General features: G+C 38.3%; 1 protein-coding gene across 1 annotated transcript in view; it reads left to right on the forward strand.

Annotated features, from left to right (window-relative positions):
• Positions 1-12376, forward strand: part of st6gal2a (ST6 beta-galactosamide alpha-2,6-sialyltranferase 2a) — a 47153-nt gene that overhangs the window by 22953 nt on the left and 11824 nt on the right. The window contains exons 3-4 of the mRNA XM_068704983.1: positions 2973-3070; positions 3635-3736. Of these exons, the coding sequence (XP_068561084.1) occupies positions 2973-3070; positions 3635-3736 (200 nt within the window). The remainder of the gene's footprint in view (positions 1-2972; positions 3071-3634; positions 3737-12376) is intronic.

Here is a 12376-nt window from a genome sequence, read left to right on the forward strand (position 1 = left end):
ACATTGTCTGCCTCTCCCTGGTTTTATTTGCCAACATGGAAGTTTTCATCCACACTTTTAGACATAAAAAGACTTTGAGGAAACTAAACTGCAGCTACCAGGGGCAGTTGTATGAAGTCAACATTATACGCCAACATTATAAAATTCATTAATCATGTGGCAAGAGGAAAATAACATGTCAGACATGAACCAACTGATTCAACAGTGGAGCAGTGTAATCAAGTTTAATCTCACAGACACTGACAAATGTTCTCTTAAGCTTTAAATGAATCAAACTCTCTATGGCGGAGTATGAATAATGTTGTGTTATGATACTGTAGTTTAGTCACTGTGTCACCAGCTTCACATACTTTATGGCAGTTCCTGATGTCGAAGGCACAACGCCGACTATAAACCTGAACCAGACCAGTGGACTGACCTGTTTGTCTGGGTATAGTTAAAGAAAGCCACGTTTTGCATTTATCCATTAATATTAACAACTCTCAGCTTTTAACATGTTGTTCTGTCTGTAATGCTGTTTACACAGTCACCAGAAAAACACCTGGTTGTTATGAATACTATAAGACAGGAGCAGTGCCCTCTTGAGACTTGAGGTCATGAATTGGACTGTATGGATAAACTGGTGCGTATTGCAAAATGATGCGGCCACTAAACGCTGCTAAACAAATTCAAGAGTGTTTTTAAGACCAACTGCTGACATTAAAATTCCTCTATTCTTTAAAAAAAAAAAAAAACTTTGTAGAAAATAAATGAATAAATGTGAAGCGGTTTCACCCATGAGACTTTGCAGTCATGGAAATAGAAAGACGATAATCGGGGAAACAAGGTGAGGGTTGAATATTGATCTGATGGACCTGGTCCGGTTGTAGGTTAAACCAATGAACCAGGTTTAACCTACAACTAGTATAGTGGGAAATAGTGAGGAAAAACATGTTCATGTTGCAAATATGTATAAGTGGTACCTGGGAGTCACTTACAATTTGAGTGCAATACAGATCATTGGTATTTTTTACTTTTGATATTTGGGTATATTTTTTTAAATTTCTCCAGAAGTACTTAACAGTTAGAAACCTCCAGGGCTCCTCTGCAAAGGAATCAAATATATTTTTGATTAAACCACTCTGCCGCCTGTAACAGAGGTCATGAGGAGGCATTCATTTTAAGGGGTCACAGTATGATTAGATTGACAATCACTGGCTATGTGAAAAGATATCCATAGAAATGATTTGTCATGAACACATTTCGACAAGCTGGAACAGGTACCCTGTGCTATGTCCCATAATTGATGTCACTCGAGCAGTCCTGGTGAGTTTCTCACCATGAAGAGACTAACGGTATGTATTTCTATTAGTATTTATGAGTAGGCTTGATTGAACCCCATTATTTTATTCTGTAAAGTAGTAGCAGTACTATAACACAGTGTATAGTATGTGTATGTAATAATGACCACACACTCGGCTGATAAAAGCAGAGTACATCAGGCAAAGGCACATTGATTGACTTAAGTTCATTTTCAAAATTCTCAACAGAAATAAGTAACACTGATAAAATGATGGCAAAGGCAGTCGGTGCATCAAAACATGAACAATACAAACTAGAAATAATAATTAAAAAAATTATAATTACATGACGTAGATACATATTTGTAAAAAAATAATAAAATAATTATAAATCATAAATGTAACAATAAATTGATGAAATATAAAGAAAAACAATAATTTGGAAAGTTTTTTTCTTTTTCACAAAATATTCTTTAGTCTGAATATTGGGTAAAATATTGATGATGTGAGTTTCCTTATACAAGTAAAATTAACCTCAGTTGATTGGAACAAAAACGATCCCAGCTTTAAGAAAACATTCTTGAAAATCCATCAGTCCGGTGTAGCCCTGTAAGAAACCGACATGTTTACAGTATTGTATTGGGGCAGGAGGGCAAACTCGATGTCAAGCTAGTGAGCACGTTTTGAGTGTTTGCAATAGGTCGTGTTGTGAATGCCAATCGGTGGTGTAACAATCAACTGGCTGCAGTGATGGAGTATCAGATCAAAAGCTGGAGGATCATCCATTCTGGTGTCAGATCAACACACGAGAAGCATCCGTGGGACTGATGGATCGATCCACAGATGGGCAGACGTTACAAGTTTGTAATTATTACCACGACCATCTATCAAGCTGAGGATTTCATGTTGGTGTGTCAACTGTATTTATACGAAACATACCAAAATGTGGGCAGAATTAGTGGTGAAACTGTAATGTTTTCTTTGTATTTATGTTGGTTCATCAGTTTCAGGAGCCAACCACTAGAGAGCACTTTGGTTATGTCTGTAAGCCCGACAGACATCGTTGTTAACAGTCGCATCATGATTTGCATCACTGTAGTGAGCGTGTCATCATTGTGACTTCTGCCACAAACCCTTTGATGATCTGTCTACAACATGCATTGATCTCACTACAAAAAGATCTGTGCATGTGTACATGGTATGAGTGGGAAGTCATTCATATGCAAACAACTGTTCTTGTTTCAGTGAGCATCGGTGTGCCTTTCTATGTGGTTATTCTTTATTTCTTAAAAGTTGCTTCCAAAATGAAAGACTCGGCAGCAAGTTCCAGACACAGCGGTGACCACATACAGACCTTGACGAGCTGATGTGATGTGATATGTAAATTGATGTTTAGGTATGTTTTTCTGCCTTGGTTTGTCCCAGTTTGCAATTATCTGAGCAACTCCAGAGTGTTGAACCTAAAAAAATTAAAATAAAGAGCTGTTCGAGAGAAGTTTTTGCGGGAAAACAAACAAAACTTCAGCAAAGTATTGAGAGGAAAAAAACATTGGTGTCGTGTATATATGTACATGAATGTACATATATACCCAGCTTTAGTTTTCATATTTCCTGTGTATTTAGGCAATAACATGTATACTGCGAGGTCAGTTCATTACCTGCTTCAAATGTGGTCTGCGTTTTTTCTTTCAGATACTCATGATGCAGTCTTACGGTTCAACACTGCACCTACTGAGGGATATGAGCGAGACGTGGGGAACAAAACCACTATCCGCATCATCAACTCACAGGTGAGCGAGAGTCTGGCCTTGCATGATGCACAATAATGAATTTTTGATGGATGTATAACTCAGCGGGCTGTGTCACTCGCTGAAATGCATGTAAAACAAATGTTGAAAATATAAATGATTCATGACTTCCCTTATTTCTTGACATATGCAGTGGATGTTGATTTATTGATGTTTTGTTTGCTTCCACGGATTCTATTCATTTCAGCTCAGCTCAGCCACCACTTAAGACTATTGATGATTATCAATCAATAATACTTATTTGCACATTCTTACTGTATAATTGGAATATATTTATTTATTTATTTATTTGAGGATGGTTCAGGTTTTTTATGATACATTATTTTAACCTTGGTTCTAAAAGTAGCTTAAAAATCAACTTACTTACTCTTCAGTTCTCCTCAGCTCTGGAAACTGGGTTAAACCGCTAACCTGGCTGTGTCCAGAGGTAACAAAGTCTGTGTACCGGCAGATCTAAAGCTTGATATTTCAAATGCCTGGCAATGATGACCAGACTTCCGGCGTCAATACAACTGCCCATAAAACCAGGACTTCTTGCTTTTACAGATTTTGGACAATCCTAAGCATCAATTCAACACAAGCTCAATCTACAAGAATGTGACTCTGGTGGCCTGGGATCCTGCACCTTACACTGTCGACTTACACAAGGTATGTTTTCTGTGCATCAAATGAGCCTGTTGATCACACAGAACATATAACCACTTCATTAATCTGTCTGTAGTCCACCACTGTTTCCAGGCCTTTTAAAAATCAGTAAAGCAGTTTCAATAGAAGATGTGGTCATGATGTGAACAATTGTTATAACTTTTAAGTAGCCTGGACAATGCATAGTTTATCTCCACCACAGGGGCCATTCATTTCAGCCATAGACTGTACATAAGAAGTGTACGTAGTCACCGTGACGTCTCCATTGATATGTGGACTGCGGTTTTGAAGCCTTAACTTCGGCATTTTGGCCGTCGTCAGCATGTTTTGTTGCAACTAGAAGTGACACGACAGGGTGGAACTAAGTACAACTACACTCAGATTCAGATGATTCAGCATCTAAAACGTAAACATGTTGGAGTCCTTGAGGTGTAGGAAGGGAGTTCAACAGCAGGATAAGTCACTCCAGAATCCTACTGTTGTTCCGTTTTGAAGTGAGGAACGTAACGTCCCTCCAGTAGCTCTTCTGGTGCTGCTGTTTACTCGTTATCCTGCTTGACAAGCATGACAAGTTAGCGTTAGCTTGTTAATAACGGTAGTAAAGCAGGGGTGGTATAGTTTGCAAGACTAAAGACACGTTTTTATTCACTCGCCTTTTCCCCGCCGATTCATCGATTAATCGAAAAAATAATCGACAGATTAATCGATTATTAAAATAATCGTTAGTTGCAGCCCTATAATTTACTAAAGGAACGTCATGCTGTATTGAGGAAGACTTGAAACTAGCGATTGAGACCATAAACTCATGTTTACAATGTTTACTGCGGTAATAAACCAAGAGAGAAGTAGAGATATTTTCGAATAGACTTTTATACAATCAGACTTCTTTTTGCAACCGAAGGTGTCGCCCCCTGATGGCCAGTAGTAACAATGCAAGTTTAAGGCACTTCTGCATTGGCTTCACTTTTCAGACTTGTAAGTCAGACTGTACCTTCAGCAACAGTCTGACTTCTCTTTGTAAGGCAGTATTTCTCAAACTGTGGGGTGCAGGGGCAAATGTATGAAGGTAGATTTGTGTCTTTATTACGCAAACAAAAAAATATGTTTTGAAAGCAAATTTCTCGCACTGCAATCAAAAATCAAGTTTGTAAGTGAAAATATATAAACTGAGAATAAATTATTTGTTAGTTTTGCTTATGAAACTATAATTTTTGGTTGCAAAACAAAAACCTTTGCTTTCAAAACGAAAAGCTACGGTTTCAAAACCAAAAGCTACGGTTTCAAAACGTAAAGCTACGAGTTGAGTTTGGACGTAGTGGGCGGGGCATACGCTGCTGAATGAGCCTGGAGTTTCTATTGGTGGGTTCGACTTACGTTACATGCACGCAAAAAGTGAAGCTTCATGTCAACAACACCTCATGTCGTTCTTTAAAAAAAGAGACTCTACGACACTAACAACATGAAAACAAAGTGAAGTGCTACCATATTTAAAATAATTGTGACAAAACAGAGCAATATAATGTCAACTTACCTCCATGCCGCTCATCACAGTAACCTCTACAGTGGAAGTAGATGCCGGGATCCAAGTCGAACCCACCAATAGAAACTCCTGGCTCATTCAGCAGCGTATGCCCCGCCCACTACATCCAAACTCAACTCGTAGCTTTACGTTTTGGTTTTGGTTTTGAAACCGTAGCTTTTGGTTTTGAAACCGTAGCTTTTCGTTTTGAAAGCAAAGGTTTTTGTTTTGCAACCAAAAATTATAGTTTCATAAGCAAAACTAACAAATAATTTATTCTCAGTTTATATATTTTCACATACAAACTTGATTTTTGATTGCAGTGCGAGAAATTTGCTTTCAAAACATATTTTTTTGTTTGCGTAATAAAGACACAAATCTACCTTCATACAAATGCAGAATTTGTTTATTTCAAGAACTTTATTGAGAACTATACATATTACAAAAGTACAAAGTACATAAAACATAAAACATAAAACTAAGTCACGAATAAATACATGGCGAAATGCCTGTACTTTCGTGTAAATGTTTACGTTAACAGGCTACGCTTGCACATGCACAAAGGCCAAGATCCTTGGTGACTCACATGTGTAGCTTAATGCAGCGATATACTCTTCCATGCCAGTGGGTGGCAGTAGGTAGCGCAATAATGACATTGTTCATTTAAGACAGTAGAATTAAATGAAGAGAAAAATTTGAAAAGGAAAAGTGCAGACTCTGAACTGGGCCCTGAACAACATTCTAACCCAGATGAAAAGCCTCGTAAGGATCAACACATTGAGATTAATTTGTCAGAAGATATCAGACATGTCAAACTAAATATTCCGACCCTCGGTACAATTATATCATAACTGGCCCGCCACACCACAGACCTCTGGGACGAAAAGTCCTTTTTGTGTGACATTACGAAGCATCTCACTGCGCTAAACCTCCAGCTTCAGGGACGGGGACGTGTGATCACAGACCTGTATGATGCAGTAAGAGCTTTCCAAGCCAAGCTGCGCCTGTGGGAGACTCGGATGCAGCAAGGAAACTTGGGTCACTTTCCGTGTTGCCAAACCGTGTTTCGCTGTGCTCCCAACTGCGCGTTTTGCTGATGAACTGGGCAATTTGCCGACTTTGCAGCTCAGAAATTTAGATTTGAACTGCTCAGCAATCCGTTTGCAGTTGACGTGGAAAGAGCACCTGTGCACATCCAAATGGAGCTGATGGACCTCCAGTGTAATGACACTCTCAAGACAAAGTGTGACTCTGTGGGCGCTGCACAGTTTCCAAGCTTCATCCCCGAAACGATGCCTCAACTCCGCCTACATGCTACTCAAATGCTCTGCATGTTTGGAAGCACATACCTGTGTGAGCAGCTTTTCTCTGTGATGAAGATGAACAAAAACCCACACAGGAGTCTCACTGATGCACAGCTTCACTCCATCTTGAGGGTTTCCACAGCACAGAACTTAACCCTAATGAACATTAATGAACTGGTAGCCAAGAGAAGATGCCAGACATCTGGCTCTGGTACGTATGCATAATAGAATGTAGCCTACCTAAACATGTATTCTTCATGCACTTTGTCCAATATCCCTTCTATCCTGTTTATTAACTGTTGACCCTATTTGGCCCTCAATGTAGTCCCAATTTTTTATTTTGGCCCTCTCTGTGATTGAGTTTGACACCCCTGGCATATATGGTGTATTATGCGTAAAGGTGTCATTTTGTAACTTTTTTGGTTGTTGGTGTGCCAACAATTTTTTTTTTTTTTTTTATGTAAAAAATGTGACATGGCTCAGAAAAGGTTTAAAAACACTGGCTTAGTGTGCAAAATAAAGAGACATTTGGCTGGGGGAAAAAGAAACGCAACCGCAGGCGATGCATCCGAGACAAACGGCAAGACGCCAAGAAGGAAATATTATACCTGTTTTGCACAGGTTGCACGTTACTGTTTTGAAAAGATGTGCAGTGTAAAACTCTTTATTGCCAAATATTTGAACTTGTTTTTTTTTTGTTTTTCAGAGGTTGTACTTTATTGTTATCTTGAAAAGATATTCAGGGTAAAACAGGTTAATTGCAGCCACAATAAGCTATTTTTTGCCAAATATTAGTTATTTTTTGCACCGATATAACTATATTTGCATTGTTCTAACAAAGTGATTGCACATTTTATTTGTTTTTGTCTGATGGAGCAATCTGGTTTACTTGACAGTGATTGCAATCTTCTTTATTCTATTATTTGGAAAAGCACAGATGGAGGACTCACAAAATGTTATTTCAATGAAAATTCAACATGGATCATTTTGTTGGGGCGGTGGGGCATGAACATTTTTCTTCCTCCAAAGTGGGGCATGACAGAAACAGTTTGAGAACCACTGCTGTAAGGTAAGAGTGGAACTACGTGTGGCTTAACGGTATCAAATGCTTTTGATAGGACAACGAAAAGGGCAGCACATGGTCATTTTTGGAGACATTGTTAACAGTGACTGAAACTGCAGCTGTTATTGTGCTGGGACCCGGGGCGAAAACCGGACTGCTGTGGTTGTAATGTGTTTAGTCAGTCAATAAAGGCACATAGTTGTAGGTCGAGTAACGTTTCTCTGATTTCTGCTAATTAAGGAAGTCTAGATATTAGACCGTCATTGTTGGGATCAGATACATCATCACTTATGTGTAATGGTTCTGCTAAGGTGCTTTCCCACAGAGCTGGAATCATACCCGTTTGGTTTGAAATGTGAGCTAAGTGGGTGAAGGTGGCATACAAACAGGGAGCCGAGGGACAGGAGAGTAAAGGGAATCTATAGAGTCAGTCTTTTTTTTAAATTTTTTATTATTCACTAGAATTTCAAAGAAAAAATGTTGTAATAACTGGAGTGTGTTTTTAGCTTTGGCCAAAATTAGCCAAATGTGGTCAAATTAAGTGGCGGGTCAAGATTCTCTGCACCAGTGGTTTTGCATGCTTTTAACTGAAGCAGAACTGTGTGCACTGCTTACCAAACGAAAAGAAAATTTGCATTCAGAAGAAGCTGAGGCATTAGGGAGTTCCTCTGCTCGACAGATCTAAAAACATTGTATCCATTCATAGAGATGAATCTAGTGGGAGAGTCATGATTCAGTCGGCATGAGGATCTCTGGGGAGGTTTCATGTAACAACACATGGATGTACATTTTTTGGAGCCAGCTTCTGATGTTTAACTGTAACAGACCAAGCCTGTGGTGAAGCTTAGTCTTGATGTCCAAATGTAACATGCTCAATAGAGGTAGCAAAGGGCAGATTGGTGGACGCAATAGACACAGGAGGATGAAATAGATTCTGTCATATCTACCGATTGTAGATATGACTATCTGTTGTGGGATAATTTGCAGGGTTGGTAGACGGTCATGGCTTCTCCTGAACAGCGGATCAGAAGCATGGGAAACATGGACATTTGATTCAGTCCTCATAATGAGGTGTGCTAGTATTTTTCCAGTTCTTTAATATATTCCTGGCTGCATGTTAAGCCAGACGGACCTGAATTTGTTAGATTGAATGTTAGATTCTGTGGACTCAGACGCTTCTAAGGAGGGTCCATTGACTGAAATCGACCCACCATAGGCTGAGCTAGGAGACCTGGAGTGGAAGCCAGACGAGAAAATCCCATGGATGACAGACATAAACAGGCTCAGAGAGGATCCAGGCTCTCTAAATGATGCCAAACTGCTGCATATGATAGATTGAACACTATTAGTCATAAAAGAAGTGAAATATATAATTATATACTCTATAAAATTACAATGGAACCACTGGAACAAAATTACATTTTGGTTGACCTCGGCTGAAATTTCTGCACTCAAACCTCTCTAGCTCTTGAATGCTTCACTTTATCAAAGAACAAATTGTGCAGAGAGACTCTCAACCTATTGGGCTATGATCTGGGAGAGGTTTGAGCTTTCAACTACAACATTAAAAAAAAATATCTTATCAAAATTGGATTATTTTATAATCGGAGATAAAGAATTTCAATTTGTGCTGTGTTCCATCTTAATGTACTCTTAACCAGTAACATATATATATACTGATATTTACAAATCTGAACAAATCTCACAAGTGTTAGCTTTCTAAAATACCAAAACTATTAAAATACAAATACACCAGACGAAAAACACTCTCTTTACTATGAGTGTGCAATAATCGAGGAGAGGCCTACAAATAGGCTTAGGGCTTAATAGGTTTTAAGGAAGCCCACAAGAGTTAACCAAAACAGTACCTTTTTGTAAGTCCAGCTGGTAGAACAGATTACTCATCAAGATTATTTTATACATTGTATAATATTGCTCTCATTATCCCTTACTGACCAACCCCTGTTATGGACAATATTTTCCAGACTTCTTGTTCAAGCTCAGTGTCACGGTCCCTTTGCTGCCATTTTGATGAAAAACAGATGATGATTTCATTTTGTGGACGCTTTAAGAACCTTTGCAATATACTTTCATCCTGTCCTCTTGTATTGTAACCCATAAGCTGTACACAGCTTCCTAGTTGGGGGGTATTCCCAAAAGTCTGCATTATCTATTGGATTATATCAATCTTGTAGACACTGATAAGACTAGAACACTCCCTTAGCAATTGTGGCTAAACTCTTAGTGTGCCATACGCTCCATCATACTGTTTTCTTCCCTATCTTTATCGCAGGATTTCCCCATATAGATGAGTAACTTTGCTTTTATTGAGACAGGCCCAACATTTTATGGACTTTGCTTCAAATCTCTGCTGAGTGCTGCAGTGATGGATTGATAGCCCCTCAAAGGGAGGACTGTGATGGTGTTTGAGTCAGAGTATCTTACATCTAAAAGGGGAGGTAAGCGACTTCCCTTACCGCTATCCAGCCCAGATGTGAGCCGCTCCCTGACCAGTGTTTGCATAGTTTAACCATTTCAAAATCAACATTGTATAATTCTATATTTAGCAATGCCAGTCCTCCTCTCCCTTTTTATAATGGTAAACAGCTTAATCATACAGACTCTCGGTTTCTTCCCATTCCACAGGTAATCCCTCCTTATACTGCTGAAGCACTGATACAGGAAAGGAAGCATCATGAAAATATAGTTAATCTTTGAAGATACCATCATTCTAACTGCTTTTATTTCCCCCTACAGAGATAAATTCAACATTTTCCACTTGGCACAGCTAGTCTTGATATTTTTTATATTCTCCTGAATCAATCTTGTACACAGATATTTCATCCCCGAAGGTAGACACTGAAATGGAAATACTCCAATGTCAGCAAAGGAGCAAAATTCTTGCCAGTTTATCTTGTAGCCTGAATGGGAGGACTTGCAAAGAGAGAGCCCACTCTGTTGATCCATCACCTGTGCTGTGCATATCACAAAAAAACAGTGTCCTAACCAATCCAATGAATATTAGAACCACTTTAAACCCCCATCCTACCTTATTGTTATTCAGGAAATGTTCTGCTGCCACAATCAATAGCATTCAAGACTTCTGCGAGGGCTGAAGTCTTCAGGTAGATAACCTAAAAAACACAAAAGCGTAGCCTTCTTTCTGAATAATTTCTGTTATTTGTCCAATTTGTATTATCTTGGAATATTAATTATGTCCTTGTCTGTTCTTATTCATTTTTCTTTTGCCATTTCATTTTTTTTCACAAGCTAATAATAGACCCACTTGTCTTGTCTAAATGAACAGTGATGACTTTTCAGGCTTTAACCTTTAGTTCTCTGCAGGAGATGGCTTCGTTATGTGCAGCCTGTCTCGTTCACTAATAGTACCCTGGCGTATCACACAATACAATGCTGGTAGCAAGCTACTTTTTTTTTTTAAGCCCATCACTGAAACAGCTACTTCAAGGATGGATGACCTCAACAGGGTTGGTCAGTTTGTCACTGCTCTTGTAAAAATAGCAAAAGTACAAGCATGAGTTCAGCACATTGTTGTGTCGCTGCAGCAACAGACTAGGAGGAAACCATACAAAGCAAACAGTGACACAGGAAATACAAAGTAATCCCATTAAGACAATTGTTTGATTTAACTACACTTTTTTTTTTAAAGAAAGTTGAGTGCTTGTTGTTATCAATATGACTTTATTGTACATCACAATGTTTCAATATAGAATTGTATCATGATATGATTCTATTGAAAGACAATAAATGATCATATTGAATTATTGCCCAGCCTTACCTTAAATATATGTATTGTAAAATTCCATAGATTTTGCAAGACCCTACACGTGAATAGTTTAAAAGAATTAAAAGAAATAGCCATGTCATATCACCATAGAACTTCCCCTTAAGACAGTTGTTTTTTATGTTTCAAGTTGGTCAAAATGTCATGTTTGAATATACAAAATGAGGCTAACTTTTGGGGAATTTAGGGGAGAAATCTACAGACTTATATAGACAAAGGATAGTAAAATAAATACCTATATGTGTATTTTGGATGTTTTCCAAACATCAGACCACTAACTGTGAAGGAATGCGCAAATTAAATGTAGTTCAGAGCCAAGTCTACTGAGGAAATGTTCGATACTTTTCAATCATTATCTTTGAAAAAAAGTCATTAAAGTCCGAAAAGTACAACTTTCTGATGTGTTCACATTTATTGGCCATAAGTGCATTGTGTGTCTCTATCATTTGTTTTAAATCATTTATATTTGCAAAAAGGAACACACTCCATTTTGTCCGATACAGTCCAAACATGATGTACATGTTACAAAATGTTGACTGTATTTCAGAAACCAGCATGCTTTTTTAAATGTTTTTCTGTAGCTCTGATGAAAGTATGCTCTGTCCATCTAGTGTGAGGAAAGATCTGAAGTGCATCAGAAAGATGAAAGAAAAATGTTTTCTATTTAAACTACATTTTTTTTATTTGCATGTAGGCCCAGAGCCATATACCTTTTTGAACAAGTATTTCCACTCTCTAAAAATATGTTTAAAGGTGCAGAATTCAGAGCATATCTGTTGCCTCCACACGGCCCCCAACACTGAGACACCTGAACCGGCAACTCGCAGCTAACAGCGCTAACAGCTTACTTAGTTCACTGAAAAATTACTTAAACTTACTGTATATTTAAGGTGAGCACACAGAAACTTTCCCCATTCAGCAGATGAATGTGAAAACTTCTATGTCTTTTATT

This window comes from Cebidichthys violaceus, unplaced genomic scaffold (genome assembly GCF_023349555.1).
Source record: "Cebidichthys violaceus isolate CVI_PGR_0920_01 unplaced genomic scaffold, fCebVio1.0.p SCAF_11, whole genome shotgun sequence".
Classification (NCBI taxonomy): domain Eukaryota; kingdom Metazoa; phylum Chordata; class Actinopteri; order Perciformes; family Stichaeidae; genus Cebidichthys; species Cebidichthys violaceus.